Raw genomic sequence first — 17810 nt, 5'->3', positions numbered from 1 at the left:
ACGTTCGCCTGAGCAGCAGCGCCGCCGGCCGGCACAGACGGCGCCGACCCCTGAGCCGCGACAACATCGGACTTGGAGGGATGAGGGACAACCTTCTTGGGTGCCATGGAGCCTAGTCGGAGGAGATGAACGGTGTTCGCCGGAGATGAAAACGAAAATTTTCGTCAATGTTTCAAGAAGAGTCGAATGACTCTTGATTTGACCTCCAGCGGTCTATTTATAGACAGCTGTGAGTTGTCAAATCGTAACGGACGGGATTCGAGGCCAGAATCCCACCCAAACTCGACCCTAGCGTTCGAGTTGGTTGGAATTCCAAAACGCAAGGCTCACCTACGCGTTCAAACTCTCAAGCACTGAGTTCACCCACGCGTAATGATCGACAAGAGATACGACAACCATCAAGATGACCAAAATAGAGAAGAAACAGGCGACTCCACTGGGGAGTCTATCAGATGGGTGCATGCAGATTACAATCAGCAACGCTAAAACCATCGGATTCAATTTGGAGCGCACCTCATTCTTCATTATCATCAAGGCTCAAAAGCTGTTTCGTTTGGTTCGAGGAATCAACATTTCAACATTCCGACAACCAGTTTCGCGATGTTTTCAAATTAGACAGAGCGAACAATTAATCTACTAAATTTTGGGATCCAAAGTATTCCGAAAATTCATCGCAGTCAACCGCGAACTTTCGAAAACTTTGGAGGGGGTTCTGTAGGCTGTCTAAAAATGCCAATGGATAGCTAATCCCTAACAAGCCCCGACAACGGAAGTTACAATCAGACGACTTTCTAATCACTGTATCCGCAACTCAACAGTCGCTACAAATACGGCCTCATATTTGAGATGATTGATCTTGATGGCTGCGACAACAACATGACTAATATTATATTAGCAACTATTAGAGATGCTGATGAGCAGTGTAATGATTTCAGAAATAAAAGGTTGGACTTAGTTGGTGAGTTGCTTGGTAGAGAGCTGTGGGTAAATATTCGTCTAAAAATCACTATGGATGATTGATTCCCGTCAAGTTCCAACAATGAAAGCTACAATCAGATAGCTTTCATGCCGAAGCTGCAAATGGAAGACTTTTCACATAGATCGAGAAGAGTTACAATCCAACGACGCTTCCGACAACTGATGAAAACTCTATTCAGCAGTCTCCACAATCTACAGTGAAAGTTACAATCTGACGACTTTCACACCCCACAATAGCTAAAGCTAGGATTACTGAACAACGGTCCTTACAACGCTCTATAGAAGAGGTTACAGATCAACTAACCCCTTTTAAAATGCGGAAGTCATCCCCGCGTCATAATTTTGGAAATGCAGGCGACCCCCGCGTTTCCTAGCTATATTAAGCCAAACGTGAGCGACCATCGCGTTCCGGAGGTTCAACCAACACCGACCCCCGTGTTCCCAAGCGACCACAAACCAAAACGCGAGCGACCCTCGCGTTCATTGATGTTCAGCCAACACCCAACCTCGCGTTTCAATTCTAAGAGGCGACGTTGGGTTCTGAACGCCAGATTGGGCGTTTGACTCGTTCAAATACGAGTCGAACGGTTTCAGAACTGTTTCCCCACGATCTAAGGAAATCACGCCCACTTAGGAGCGGATTTAGAGGGCAGTTACAACCTCTTATCCACCTATAAAAACTCAACAAACTCAACTGAGTTAAGGGCTGGCTCTTATCCACTGTCACTTGAAATCGATTCCGCCACAATGCGGCGAATCTCCTTCAAGTCTCCTTGATGTACTTCAAAAAGTTTTCAAATCGTGTAAGCACTATCAAAATAAGCAAGTTCGTTAGAAATACATGGTTCAAAAGCATTATGCAAGAATTCTAACACTAACTTGTTTATTGTAAATATTTTTTTATCATGATTGCTCCACTTGAATTTTTTCAAAGTGGGCACAATGCAAGCATAATCAATAACTTCTCACAAATTGATATTTTTAGATTGAACAAATATTTTAAATCTAAAGCACCATTGATCATAAAGGAAGTTTCTATATTTTGAAGCAACATTAGGATCATAGCCTAAACAAGATGCACCATTCATATCCATAATTATAATTATATGCAAGCAAGATAAATACAATCAAAACTAGATTAGCACAATAAAATAACTTGGATATTTAACTCAAGACGATTAGATCTTAAATCAAAGAGTACCAAGCTCTGATACTAATTTTTAGCCCAAATATCACTAGGAAAGAACCCTAGAGGGGGGTGAATATGATTTATGCTAATCTAATCCGATTTAATACCAATAAAAACTAATTAACAAATATCCTAGCAAATTAGATATGCAACACTTAATATGTAAGGATATGACACTAAGGGTGATATAAACACAAAGCAATATAAACAAGATAGTGGATAATATAAACAAAGAGCAATTGACAATGGCGACAAGAATGCAATGAACACTAAACACAAATGAAACATCAAAGCAAACTCAAACACAAACAAATGATCACGGAGTTCGGACCTTTCGTCCTACGTCTCCGCTCCCCACTCCCGGGGAGAAATTCACTACACAATCGGGTTTTCAACGTTCACCCAAATAATGTTTACACCATATAATATCGGTTTTTAACGCTCACCGATCAACGTTCATAATCACTCATAATGTAACTACATAACTGCCACCTCAAGTGTTGGCCTTTCACATGTCTCTCTCAAGTACTCAGAATTATTACCTCTCACTAGGCTTGACTACATACGCCACTCCTCTTGGGACCGACCACGTCTCTCACCTCTACACTCCTCTTGGTGTATTTGTGTAATACAAAGTGAACCTCACAAATTAACGCTCAATACAACAAATGTTTGTTCTCTACTATGGATGACAACATAATGAAAGCTCACAGTCTAAACAAAGAGAATAAATCGAAACTAAACTCAAATATAAAATCTAGCTTAAAAACAATGATAATTAATCAAATAAGTATATAAATGTAAAGCTAGAGTTTGAGTTTAGAAAACTTCTCCAATGAATGACAAGAGAGAGAGATGAGTTGAAGCTCAAACACCAAATGATGATCTCTTCTTGCTCTTGTGAAAATTTCTTCACAAACTTATACAAAAACTTTAAACACTTTTAAACAAAACTTAAAACCATTGTAAAACTTGTTTTTAAACACTCTTGATTATTTTAGAATGTTAGAGGGCAAGGGGTATATATAGGATCATAAGACAAAACCCAAAAACTAAGAAAAACCAAGCAAAAAGACAAAATAACGGAAACTCAGCAAACTGGAAAACTAGTCGTTATGAGGCCGTCAGTCGACTGATCTGTTCATCAGTCAACTGATGAGCTGACCGTTACAGGCCAACAAACACCTCATCAGTTGACTGATGAACTCGTTAGTTGACCGATGACCTCTTCAATCGGCTGATCAATTGACTGAATAAAAAAAGATTTTTTTTGCAATTCCAGGCGATTTCTTCAGTCGACTGAACACTTGCATCAGTCGACTGATAACATAATATCAACCTGTAATGAATAGTAAAACCAATTTTTAAACTACATTTAAAAATAGCAAGTAAAATCTAAAAATTGTAAAACTTTAGGAAATGATTGTAAAACTGATAATAAACATGTTACAAAAAGTATTTTTGGAATTGCACTTCCCATTTATAAAATCTCATCATTTTGCAAAAATACACAAATACATGTTTGTATAAACACTTGATTTTTTTTTTTGACTTAAAAAAGTTTTGTAACATTATAAAATGATTTTATAGACTTAATAAAAGATGTATATAATGATTGTTAAGTCCATAAACCAATAACATAATATTTTCATAAAAACATCTATATTTTGATAAAATCAATAAATATGTGTGTGTGTGTATAATTGAGCTGCTTGAAGTATTTGTAGGCTGTCTAAAAATCCCAATGGATAGCTAATCCCTAACAAGCCCCGACAACGGAAGTTACAATCAGACGACTTTCTAATCACTGTATCCGCAACTCAACAGTCACTACAAATACGGCCTCATATTTGAGATGATTGATCTTGATGGCTGCGACAACAGCATGACTAATATTATATTAGCAACTATTAGAGATGCTGATGAGCAGTGTAATGATTTCAGAAATAAAAGGTTAAACTTAGTTGGTGAGTTGCTTGGTAGAGAGCTGTGGGCAAATATTCGTCTAAAAATCACTATGGATGATTGATTCCCGTCAAGTTCCAACAATGAAAGCTACAATCAGATAGCTTTCATGCCGAAGCTGCAAATGGAGGACTTTTCACATAGATCGAGAAGAGTTACAATCCAACGATGCTTCCGACAACTGATGAAAACTCTATTCAGCAGTCTCCACAATCTACAGTGAAAGTTACAATCTGACAACTTTCACACCCCACAACAGCTAAAGCTAGGATTACTGAACAACGGTCCTTGCAACGCTCTATAGAAGAGGTTACAGATCAACTAACCCCTTCTAAAATGCGGAAGTCATCCCCGCGTCATAATTTTGGAAATGCAGGCGACCCTCGCGTTTCCTAGCTATAATAAGCAAAACGCGAGCGACCATCGCGTTCCGGAGGTTCAACCAACACCGACCTCCGCGTTCCCAAGCGACCACAAACCAAAACGTGAGCGACCCTCGCGTTCATTGATGTTCAGCCAACACCCAACCTCGCGTTTCAATTCTAAGAGACGACGTTGGGTTCTGAACGCCAGATTGGGCGTTTGACTCGTTCAAATACGAGTCGAACGGTTTTAGAACTGTTTCCCCACGATCTAAGAAAATCACGCCCACTTAGGAGTGGATTTAGAGGGCAGTTACAACCTCTTATCCACCTATAAAAACTCAACAAACTCAACTGAGTTAAGGGCTGGCTTTTTGAAAACGGAGAGGCAGTAGCAGAGAGGATTCTGGAGGATCTCAACTGCACAGAAAGGCAGGAGGGGCGAATCCCTTGGAGATAGAAGATTTGAAACAAATTCAGAAGATCAAATCTAAGAGGATTCTTCAACAACAGAAAATCTGCTTGGTCATTAACCGAATTTTTGGTTCTAACAACTCTCTTCACAGAGTTCTAACTCGCTCAGAGTTCTTAAACTCATTAAAGAGTTATCCATAAAACTTTCCACAGAAGTTCATCATTCCTACGAGATAAAAGACGGTCGGATCGTCAACGTAGAGAAAATTCGACGCGAACAATCGAAGGAGGCACTGCATCGCTACTGAGAAGAACCCAGTTTTAAACAAAGGGGAGAACCAAATTCGTTCTCTTCTCTTTTGTAATTTAAACAAAGGGGAGAACCAAATTCGTTCTCTTCTCTTTTGTAATCAAATTGTAACCGGAATCAAAGAAATACAAGTCAATTTTCTTTTGTTCTCTTCATTGCAATTTTTCCAACATACAATATTAATACACAAGTATAAACACCTAAACTAATATACCAGGAAATGATCTTCATGACGCTCGATCTTGGTAACATGGATAACGCTTGAAATTGAATTTTTGACTTGAATTGCATTGTTTCACTCCACTATTCTGCCACCCTGTATCGGATATAATCGTTATGACGCAATTCCATCCAACCTCCAATCATATTGTTTGTCTAGAATACCTAATAAGAAAACATAAACACTAGACAAACAACTTTAAGAATTATTTGTAATCATCAAAATAATATTAGGAAGTATGCTCATAAACATGAGGCCAACAACTAATGTCCCTTAACAAGTGCCTCTAGGGCACTTGTGAACAAAACCTCGACAATCTTTGCATTAATCACCATATTTGCTCTACGAAAAGTTGCCAATGTCTTTATGTTGGGATTGTGTCTTTGATTCTTTGTAGAACTTCATAAGAATTATATAGAGTTAGAGATCTATCATGATTAGGAGTTTGGGTTCCATCATGATTAGGAGTTTGAATCCTATTCTAATTAGGAAGTTAGGCTAGATATAGAGTTTTGATTTCCCTATATATATTCTTCTATTGTTAGAAGAAAAACTAAGAAGAAGAGAGTATGAAGAAAATGTAGTAGAGAGAGAACTAATATTCTTGTAGTCTAGGGCTGACAGAGGGCGTAGCCTGATTCAAGAATATTGTACGAGAGGCGAGGGTTTCGTGATATTTATCCGTGCAAAAGATTACAAAGCATGGGCTTTGGAGATAATATGAAAGTTGATTATGTATATGAGGTTGAGAGATGAGAGTTGAGTGATTCCTCTTGTAGTTCTCCTTGATACATAGTGGATTTCTTGTGTTGTTGCTCGTGGACGTAGGTCGACTGAACTACCTAAATCCCGATGTTCTTTTTTCTTGATTGTGATCGTTTTATATCACGTTGATTATGGGTTAGCATTGGAGTTGCACATATTGTAGTAGGCAGGGAGAGTAAAATTCCCCAACAAGTGCTATCAGAGCTATGTTGATGGATCTGGGAGCGAATTCGCAAGATAGAAGATGACGTCGTGCAAGATTGAAGATCAACGTTATAAGAACGGCATAATGTAGTGGCCGAGAACTGAAGATGGATACTCTAGCAGGAACACTGTAGTGACACGGCGGGTACTGTTCACACAGGTCTAACGGTTGATATTGATTTTTCTTTTGATCGAGGATTTGGAGGCGGATTTTGATGATCCAGGAGTCGTTCCTAGGATTTTTCGATGTGCTGAGTTCGTTTTTGGTATTATTTTTATTAAATTCAATCTCTATGGTAGGTGATTTGAATTTTGATCATGGTTAGAGAATGATGACTTCTACGGGCCCGAGGTTTGATATTTCGCTATTCAACGGCAAGACAGATTTGATGGCTGATTAGGCAAACGAGTATGTGACAGATGAGACTAGTATAAATAATCTGATGTGATCCTAACAGTAGAGTTATCAATATATAATTATTCAGAGCCATCACGGGAATAGGAGTTGATTGGTATGTAGACTCGAGGACGGTAGTACCAAATTAGGTGGAGTTTGCAAGCAAGTACGATTGAGTGATACACAAGTTGATGAAGATGGTGACATTGGACTTGAAGACGATGATCGCTCATATTCGGTCCAAGCCAAGTGATGGAGGAGATAGAGGCATCCGACTCATAATGTGGAATAGGAGAGGTGCACCGATATGATTCGAGACTAGCGATGCAGGTGGAGCACAAGGAAAAAAAGTAGGGGGAGGCTATTGTCAGGCTCAAGTTGGGAGAATAAGCATGGTTGATTTGTTTCTAATATAAGAGGTAGAGAAGATCACTTGGTGCACACAAGAGAGGTGGAGGCACCACGGTGAAGCAGATGATAGTGAGGGTCACGAGACAACCAGTTGGAGTGCAGGTGTTCTGATTAGGAGTGTGGCTACTTCGATTTTTGAAGTGTGAAATAAATAGAAGACTCTAGCTGGAGAGGCAAAGTTTCAAGACGACGATGATATATCTTTAAGGGAGTTTGGGAATCAAATCCAAGGTGGATATTATTAGGATTGTGTCTTTGATTCTTTGTAAAACTTTATGAGAATTAGATAGGTTTAGAGATCTATCATGATTAGGAGTTTGAATCCTATTCTAATTAGGAAGTTAGACTAGAGATAAGGTTTTGGTTTCCTTATATATATTCTTCTATTGTTGGAGGAAAAACTAAGAAGAAGTGAGTAGAGAGAAGATGTAGTATAGAGAAAGAACCAATATTCGTGTAATCTAGGGTTAGCAGAGGGCGTAGCCTGATTCAAGAATATTGTGCTAGAGACGAGAGTTTCGTGATCTTTATACGTGTAAAAGATTATAAGGAGTGAGATTTGGAGATAATATGAGAGTTGATCATGCATGTGAGTTTGAGAGATTGAGAGACGAGAGTTGAGTGGTTCCTCTTGTAATTCTCCCTGATACATAGTGGATTTCTCATATTGTTTCCTGTGGAAGTAGGTCGAATTTGGTCGACCGAACTACGTAAATCTCGGTGTTCTTTTTTTCTTAATTGTGATCGTTTTATATTTTGTTGATTGTGGGTTGTCTTCGGAATTACGCTTATTGTAGTAGGCGGAGAGAGGGAAATTCCCCCAACACTTTAATACAAACTCGTACAGGTTGACAATCATATTACTCTCTCCTAGACTTTTTATCATAAATGAACTTTTGCGAAACGCACCGGCCTCCGAAAGACCATGCACCACATATATATTCTCAACTGACCGCTTTCGGAAAAACAGCGTGACATGACCGTTGCCTTTTTAGAATTCAATATGTCATGATAACTTGCAAAATATCACTTAGGGGTGGGGGGGTTGGGAAAATTCAAAATATGAATGATTATATATACATGGGAGACTGGGACTTTACCTAAAGCTAGGGCACAACAATCATTCAGCGAACCAAACCCCACACTGCATAGGCACAAAAATGTTTCCCTCCCTCTGTCTCCTCCTCGCCCTCCTCCTCCTCACCGCAGCCCTCTTCCTCTCTCGTCGACGCAGGTCTCCGCCTCTCCCCCCGGGCCCCACCGGCCTCCCACGGCCTCAAGGGCTTCGCCTTCACCCCCTACGGCGACTACTGGCGCCGCGTCCGCAAGCTCTGCATCACCCACATCCTCAGCGGCCCAAAGATCGCCTCCCAGCGGGCGGTGCGGACAGAGGAGATCGACCGGTTCGTCCAGACCCTGGCGGCCGCGAGCGAGACGCGGTCGGCGGTGAATTTGCAGACGCTCCTGTGGGACCTGGTGCATGATGTGGTGTCGAGAACGATCGTGGGGAGGAGGTACGAGGCTGGGGATGAGGAGGGGGATAAGTTCAGGGCGTGCACTAAGGAGCTTATGGCTTTGCTCGGGTGTTTCAATGTTAATGACTTCATTCCGCTGCTTAAGCCATTCGACGTGCAGGGGTACAGCAAGAGGTTGCATAAGCTGCACCTTGAGTTCGACGAGTTGCTGGAAAAGATTGTGGACGAGCATCAGAAGGCTGAGAAGAAGGGGGAAGGGGAGATGAAGGATTTCGTGGATGTTTTGTTGGAGTTGATGGAGACTGAAGGGGAGGCTGATGGGGTCACGTTTGATCGCCTCACCGTCAAGGCCGTCGTGTTCGTAAGTACAATAATTAATTTTAACTTGGTCAGGTTCGGTCTCGATCAGACTTTAAAGAGTTGACCCATTTATTAAGTCTTATACATGGGGAGAAGACAAAGTTGAGGTACTTTGACTTGTATACATACTTACAAGATGACTATTGACTTGTACATATATTCACAAGATGACTAAATTAATAAAATCCTATGACTAGTCAAAGGTGAAAATAATTTCTTTCCTCCAAATGGTACAAGTTGAAATATAGAAGAGGCAGCATAATCCCCTTTGTTTTTAACAATAACGTACATCATTGCGTTTCATCTCGTGCTCATTTACTCTCTCCTCATGTTCGTTTACCAAAGGACATGCTAGAGGCTTCCATGGACACGATGCGCATACCAGCCGAATGGGCCCTAGCTGAGCTCATCAAGCACCCACGGATCATGCGAAAGGCCCAAAAAGAACTCGAAACCGTCGTGGGCCTCCACCGAAAAGTCGAAGAAACTGACTTACCGAAACTCGAATACCTGCACATGGTCCTGAAGGAGACCCTGAGGTTCCACCCCCTCGCGCATACCAGCCGAATGGGCCCTAGCTGAGCTCATCAAGCACCCACGGATCATGCGAAAGGCCCAAAAAGAACTCGAAACCGTCGTGGGCCTCCACCGAAAAGTCGAAGAAACTGACTTACCGAAACTCGAATACCTGCACATGGTCCTGAAGGAGACCCTGAGGTTCCACCCCCTCTCAGGATTCATGTTCCACCACGGAACCGAAGAATGCGTCGTCAACGGGTATCGCATACCGAAGGGTGCCAACGTGATGATCAGTCTGTGGTCGATAGGCAGAGACCCTGCAGTGTGGGATAACCCAGAGGAGTTCAGGCCTGAGAGGTTCATCGATAACAACATCGAATTCAGGGGAGACTTTCGACTGCTTTCGTTTGGGTCGGGACGGAGAATGTGCGCAGGGATGCAGCTTGCTTTGATTTGGACTCCGTTGATAATAGCTCAGATGATTCATTGCTTTGATTGGGAGCTTCCTGATGGAGTACAGAAGTTGGATATGAAAGAAGCTTATGGATTCACTCTGCCACGAGCTGATCCGTTGAAGGCTATACCCAGGAAACGTCTGTTGGATATGTAATCGGAGACGGTCTATGAAGTTTAAGAAGATGCCGGTATGAGCGCCACATACGTACCAAACTGGCCTATGGTTTAATTATCTGCAATAAGAAATGATCATATATGTAATTTTCCCCATATCATATATGTAATTTTCCCCATGCATGGGACTAGTATTACCACGTTGTTGTATCAATTATATTGTAATGTTATGATTTTAATGGTTGTATATCGCTTGCGCTCTAAAAAGTTATGCCGAGGATTATAAATATTATTCCGCTCTTTATATAAAGGAAGAATATTGGGGATGTATTATAAGCTGTACTCTGATAAAATCGTTATGTGTCCCTCTTTAATTTGTTAAATTTCAGTTTTTATAGAGAGGGTAGATTAGTGATTAGATGTGAAGGTACCTGTTTGTGGAAAATTTGAAGTAAAAAGAAATGAAGGAAAATTGATCTGTATTCCTTTAATCTTAGTTACAATTGGATTTCCTGATTACAAAAAAGAGGAGAATGAATTTGATTCTCACATTTGTTTAATTCTGGGTTCTTCACGGTGGCGATGAGATGCCTCCCTCGAATGCTCGCGTCGAGTTTGCTTCTCGTTGACGATCCGACGTCTTGTTTCACTGGAACATGATCTTCTCCTCACGATTTAACGTTGTGGAGAACTCTGAACGAGTTTGAAACTCTATGAAAGAGTTGATTTAACCGAAATCGGTCTATAAGCCAAGGATGAAGAAATCTCCTGTTACCGAACGTTGCTAAGGGATGACGTCGATCTCCTCAAAAGCCTGCCCAAGGATCTCTTCCGTTGCTGCCAAGAAGTTCCAACAGACCCCCCCTGAACTGAATTGATTTTTAGTTATTTATAGGGGATTAAGGGGTGTAACCACCTCCTTAATTCGCTCCTAAGTGGGGCTAATGGTATGTAACCGCCCCTTAAATCACTCCTGAGTGGAGTTGTGATCCCCTCAGATCGTGGGAAACGGTTTTGAAACCGTTCAGCTGTCAAACGCAAAATTCGCGTTCTGGTGTGAATTCTGCGTTCAAACGCAGTGTCTGGAAGCTTGAACGCAGTGTCTGAAAGCTCGGACGCAGCGACTGGAAGCTGCGTTGGCATCTTGTTGGAAGTTGCGTTTGGCGGCTTGGAAGCTGCGTTGGCAGCTTGTTAGAAGCTGCGTTGGCAGGATTTAAGAGCTGCGTTTGGCAGCGGATAGAAACTTTGTTGGCAGCTTTGGAGGCTGCACTTGAGCTGCGTTCGTGGCTATGAACATGGTGCGTCTTGATGCTGGTTCGCGGGGAGGACTTCCACGTCTTGGTTTGAAAAGACCGTCGATTTGTAGTCTCTTTCTGTCAGAGCGTTGCAAAGATCGTCATTTTGTAATCTTTGCTTTAGCTCTTTGATATGTGAGAGTCGTCAGATTGTAACACTCGATGTTAATTGAAGGCTGTTGATTAGAGCTTTCATCAGTTGTTATGAAGGTCGTCAGATTGTAACCTTTATCGATCTACGTGAAGCTTTCATCAGTTGTTATGAAGGTCGTCAGATTGTAACCTTTATCGATCTACGTGAAAGTCTTCAAATTGTAGCCTTCTAGAAGTCGTCAGATTGTAACTTCCATCATCGGTGTTTGATGGGGAATCAACTATCTATTGTGATTTTTAGACAGCCTACAGTACCGTTTGGCAAAGGGTTAAATGAGGGGTTAAGGAGACTTAACCCCTTCTTAACCCGTCAAATACAAAAAATCTATACAATGGTTAAAGTGAGTTAACTCACCATAATTTGTCGAACATAAAAAATATATAGAAGGGTTAAGTTAATCCCTCTAGAGGTAATAAAATGAGTTAACCCCTCAAAATAAGCGGTTTACTAATACTCCTATTTAGAAGGATTAAGAGTTAACCCTTCTAATTATAAAGAAAATAATTGTTATTCCCAAACACTAAAACTGATCACAAAAGCTAAAATAAAACTTATTTAACGGGTTAATAATTTAGTCATTCAGATTATCGAATGGGCTAAGTATATTAATCCTTCTCTTTAACCCTTCTTCCTTAACCCTTTGCCAAACGGGACCGAAGTGTTTATATCTACTAATAATAAATTAATGGATACTATTTTTAGAACGTACGTTGACTGTCAAATTGAGATGAGACTAAAATCATAAATGAGCAAGAGAATTAAATGAAGGTATCATAAATAATGAAAACCATGATTTGTTATACTATGAGCATAAAAAGGTTTTAAAATAAAATAAACTATATAAAAGAGTAATGTAGCGAAAACATAATCAAAAGAGATAACTACTTGTTCTCGTATGAGTAAAATGACACAAACCCTAGAAAACCATAGGAATAGAAAACTTCCTAAAATAATAATAATAATTCTTCTAAAGATTTTCAAAATTTTGTTCCCCTTACATAGGGTGTAAAACAATGCAAAAGTACAAATAAAACCTTTTCTGAAGCAAATAGACTTCCTAGAAATAAAAAAATGTTTCATAAGAACTAGAGACTAGAGTAGACCAAAACTCTTTGACACACAGTTTGAGCCTAAATACAATTTCCCTTGATTCTAAAACTCAATTAGAATGAACTTGTCATTTTGGAATATTAAAGGATTAAACAAATCCTCTAAGCAACGTTTGGTTAAACATCATTTGTTGCAATATCATCTTTCTTTTCTTGCTCTTCTTGAAACTAAAGTCAAGGATGCAAATTTGTCTATCACTGCAAAGAAAATTGAGAAAAATTGGCAGTGGCTATCTAATGTAGGGAATTCAGGTAAAGCCAGAATCCTTGTTATGTGGGATCCCTATATTTTGGATGTTCAAGTAGTAAAAATTTCTCAACAGCATATCACTTGCTTAGTAAAATCTGTTGATGGGAAATTAGATTGTTTCATTTCTTCTATATATGGCTTCAATCATTTGGAGGCTAGGCAAGATTTGTGGCTTGATCTCTGCTATCTTCACCAAAATTTGGGGAATTCTCCTTGGCTCCTGTGTGGAGATTTTAACACAATGATTAACAATGAAGAAAAGTTGGGTGGGGTTGCTTTAACTACAGCTGATACAAATGATTTCAAGTCCTTCATTGAAGATTGTCAGCTCAGCCACCTGAAAACTCTGGGTTGCTTTTATACTTGGAGCAATAAACATGAATCTGGTTCAAGAATTTGGTGTAGGCTTGACAGGGCTTTGGTTAATGGCTCATGGATCAATTTGTATAATTCTAGCCATGTTGAATTTCTGCAGCCAGGTTTATCTGACCATTCTCCTGCTTTTGTCTCAATTTATGATGATTGTGTTCAAGGGAAAAAGCCTTTTAAATTTTTCAAAATGTGGACAAAGCATCCTAGCTTCATTCCCATAGTTTCAAAAACTTGGCAGTCTACTGTTGAAGGATACAAAATGTTCTCAGTCTGCACTAAACTTAAATTGCTTAAGGGTAATTTGAAGGAGTTAAATAAGAAGCACTTTTATAATATCACTGAACAAGTCCAAAGAGTCAGAGTTGCATTAGAAGAAATACAGAGGAATCTCCAAGCTGATCCTTTCAATTCTTCTCTTGTAAACCAGGAAAAGGATTGTTTATCTTCCTATAAGAGACTATTGGACTGTGAACTATCTTTTTATCAACAAAAGGCTAGAATAGCCTGGAGTTTACAGGGTGATAGGGGCACCAGTTTGTTTCATGCAATTACAAAAAGCAACAAGCACAACAATATAGTGATGGTTCTATATAACACTAATGGAGATAGAATCACTGATGGTGAAGGGATTGTAAATGAATTTGTCTCTTTTTATAGGAAGCTAATGGGGTCTGCTGTTGTTACTGCTCCTCCTGATATGGATATCATAAATTCTGGTCCTGTTCTGAATGCACCTCAAGCCAAGGAATTATCTAGACCAGTTACAAAGGATGAAATCAAAACTGCCATCTTCTCTATGGCTGAAAATAAAGCTCCAGGTCCAGATGGGTACAATGTTTTATTTTTTAAATCTGCATGGGCTATTATTGGAGAGGAGGTCACTATGGCTATTGAGGAGTTCTTCAGATCTGGTAAACTATTAGGTATGGTAAACTCCACCTCAATTACGCTTATTCCAAAGGTACATTGTCCTAAAAATCCTTCAGATTATAGGCCTATCTCATGCTGTAATAGTCTTTATAAGTTTATCTTAAAAATTATCACCAATAGAATCAAGACTGTTATGGGGTATATTGTAAATGATGCTCAAAGTGCATTTGTAAAGGATAGACAGATCTCTAGCAATATCAAATTGGCTCATGAACTGGTGAATAGCTACAATAGGAAGCATCTCTCTCCAAGAGCTATGCTTAATATTGATATAAGGAAGGCCTTTGACACCATCAGCTGGTCTTTTCTGTCTGATCTACTTCATGGTTTGGGATTTCCACGGGTCATGATTGGTTGGATATTGGCTTGTATTACCTCTCCAAGTTATTCTTTATCTCTTAATGGTTCTCTCTATGGCTATTTCAAAGGCAAACATGGCTTAAGACAAGGAGACCCCATTTCTCCTTATCTATTTATTCTAGGAATGAAGTATCTTTCAAGGAAGTTAGGGATGCTAAAGAATGACAGACTCTTTAAGTTCCATCCCAAGTGTAGTCAGCTCAAAATTACTCACCTAATATTTGCAAATGATCTCCTCCTCTTTGCCGAGGGTGATGTATATTCAGTGCACAAATTATTTCAATGTGTAAAAGAGTTCAGTGCTGCATCTGGACTTGAGACCAATCCAGAGAAATGCTCTGTTTTCTATGGTGGTATAGATGAATCAGTCAAATCCTCCATTAGCAACTACTTAGGGTTCTCTGAAGGTGCTATGCCATTTAAGTATCTGGGAGTTCCTCTCACAACTAGAAAATTGTCTTACATGGACTGCAATTCCCTCCTCTCAAAGATCTCGGAACAATTTCAAAAATGGTTGAATCATGGGTATTTGTCTTATGCAGGTAGATTGCAAATAATTAAGAGTGTAATCCTTGGTGTTCAAATATTCTAGACATCAAATTATATTCTTCCAGCCAGTGTTCTCTAGGAAATGGATGGGTTATGTAGGAGATTCTTGTGGGGGAAATCAGGTCATAATCTAAGAACTCCTCTGGTTGCATGGGAGAGAGTTTGCATGGGGAGGAAGAAAGGAGGTTTGGGGATTTTTTCAGCTCCTAGTTGGAATACAGCTTCAGCTCTAAAATGTATTTGGGATATTCATGTCAAAAAGGAGTCTCTGTGAATTAAATGGATACATGGTGTCTATTTAAAGCATGAGGATATTTGGCAGGTCAAAGCAAGAGCTGGTGACTCTTGGTTGTGGAAACAATTGTTAAAAGTAATGGATAAAGCTTTGGTTTTGTATGGTGGAGTCGAAAATTTGAAATGCCTGATCAGTTCATGCTGCAAGGATGGAAAAATTAAATTGTCTGCATTATATTATGCAATACATTCTACTGCAAATGATGTGGCATGGTTCAAGACAGTCTAGGGGGGATTAAACTTTCCTAAACATTCATTTGTTAGTTGGCTTGCTTTTCAAGATAGACTACTCACATAGGACAGACTTCATAGGAGAGGTGTCATCAATGCAAATACATGCATTCTTTGCTCTGGAGCAGCTAATGAAACAAGAAACCATCTGTTTTTTAGTGTGTTTTTCGGCAAATGTCTGGAATTGTATCATGAGCTGGCTGAACTTTAAATGGAGATCTTGCAATTGGCTTCAGATAGTGAACTGTCTGGAATTGTATCATGAGCTGGCTGAACTTTAAATGGAGATCTTGCAATTGGCTTCAGATAGTGAACTGGTATGCTTACAGGTTGAAGGGTAGGGGGTTAAAGCAACATCTCAAGAAGATGGCTTTGATTACCACTATATATTTCATTTGGAGAGAGCGAAATTTGAGGCTATTTCAGCAAAAGACTAGAAGTACTAATGATTTGGTTAGAAATATCAAGATTGATGTCTTCACATCCATCCTCAACACCCCTTCAATTGCAAGTAGTGATGTTGTTTTGAGTTTGTCTGTTATTTGAGTATCTGTTTCTTTAGGATATTCATTTTGATTCTTCTTTTGTAATCTCAGTTAAGGAATACTGAGTATCTGATGTACATATAATTTTCATACTTGGTTAGTGAATAAAAATTTTTCATTGACCAAAAAAAAAATAGAATGACAATGTAGTTTAACTTTTAGAGCCCTTCCCGAGCTTTCTAGAAATATATAATAATAGCGGTTCTATGGAGAGAATAAAAAATTATGGTTTGTTGAAGTTGCACGTCAAAATCTGGCCAAAAATCATCCTCTTTTCTTGGATCAATCGCCTGAGCTTCACACAATCTGATTTCTCCCAAAAGGCATCAACAATTGCCTCCACATCAAAGAGCAGAATAAAAAAGAAAATAATTTAAATCCCTCCTTATTTTCTATATGAAAAGAGATTAGTGGTTTACTATAGCATTACATCTCGAAAAATTCTCATGTTCCATTCCTTAATTTTGAATTTGAAAAATTGAAATAAAAACTGCACATGCACTTATTTTGTGAGCCATCTTTTTCTTTCTAATTTTAGAATTTCATAAAAGAGAGCATGGTGTTGATGGTGGAAAGACAGTTGAGCTTGTTCGATCTGAGGAATTGCATCATCATGTAGATACTATGAAGGAGAGATGAGTGGTTAATCCATCTAATTTTGAATTGGCTATAATTTTAAAATAAAATTCATCCATGCCTATCATTTCGAGTTTCATTTATACAAATAAAACTTTGGCTCATGTTATCTAATTTTGAATTTTAAATTTAAGCAATCTACTTTTCATCTCATGTGTTATGTCGAGAACACTATAAGAGAATTCAAAGAATTATATCTGTAGGGCGTAAAAAATTGGGTCTCGATGCGAGATTTGTATTGATAAGAATAACTTATTACAAATCAATGAAATCCAAGGTTACAACAGAAGTGGAGAGAGGGCCCTCCTTATTTAACATGGGTTCTTCGGTAGCGATAGGATGCCTCCATCGATGCTTGTGTCGAGTTTACTTCCCTTAGACAATCTGATTGAAATTGCGGCGAGCTCCAAGTACGCGGGCGAGCTTTTGAACGTCGCCCTACGAGTTGCATGCTTGATGGCGAGCTAGACCACTGCAGGTGAGGTTCAAGTTTGTAAGGGTGATCCACGTGTATGCGAGCGGTCTCTAACATTTGCTAGTTAAGGTGATGCCTCGCCTTCACGCGCTCGATCTGAGCCGTTGAATTGGCGGCGCCTTTGATCTCAACCATCGATTTGATGAGAGATCATGGCCCGTGGGTCGTTCTTTTGGAATTCCAAACGCCCCGCCACTCTCTTGGCCGTTCGATTCGGACTGTCGAATTGAACCATTGCAGGCAATCTGTGCCGCTCGTATCGATAGTGATGGCGGATCTTGGCTGTTGAGAATCATTCACATAAGACATTCGTCTCCCTCATTAGGAGACTACTATTCCATCTGAAACTCTCAAGCCTTCGAAGAAAACTTGAATCTCATCCTCATTTTCTCTTCTCTTCGAGCTCGATATGGCCCCCAAATGCAAGATGCTCATCTCCAAGGGGAAGAAGGACACCTGTAAGGACCGTGA

General features: G+C 39.7%; 1 protein-coding gene across 1 annotated transcript; it reads left to right on the top strand.

Annotated features, from left to right (window-relative positions):
* Positions 373-10469, top strand: LOC109845977 (cytochrome P450 CYP736A12-like). The gene is made up of 4 exons (XM_020415203.1): positions 373-456; positions 8368-9051; positions 9396-9589; positions 9768-10469. The coding sequence occupies exons 1-4, from the start codon at positions 373-375 to the stop codon at positions 10177-10179; spliced, it is 1374 nt and encodes a 457-aa protein (XP_020270792.1). The 3' UTR covers positions 10180-10469.

The sequence above is a fragment of the Asparagus officinalis genome, chromosome 6 (assembly GCF_001876935.1).
Source record: "Asparagus officinalis chromosome 6, Aspof.V1, whole genome shotgun sequence".
Classification (NCBI taxonomy): Eukaryota; Viridiplantae; Streptophyta; class Magnoliopsida; order Asparagales; family Asparagaceae; genus Asparagus; species Asparagus officinalis.
The sequence above is the reverse complement of the archived record's forward strand: the minus strand, read 5'-3'. Positions and strand labels throughout refer to the sequence as shown.

Bases quoted from the DNA above. Each gene is read 5' to 3' on its own strand.
- LOC109845977 (XM_020415203.1), top strand. From the start codon at position 373: ATGATCGACAAGAGATACGACAACCATCAAGATGACCAAAATAGAGAA. The intron at 457-8,367 runs GTGCATGCAGAT...CACACTGCATAG, and splicing joins CTGGGGAGTCTATCAGATGG to GCACAAAAATGTTTCCCTCC. The intron at 9,052-9,395 runs GTAAGTACAATA...CGTTTACCAAAG, and splicing joins CCGTCAAGGCCGTCGTGTTC to GACATGCTAGAGGCTTCCAT.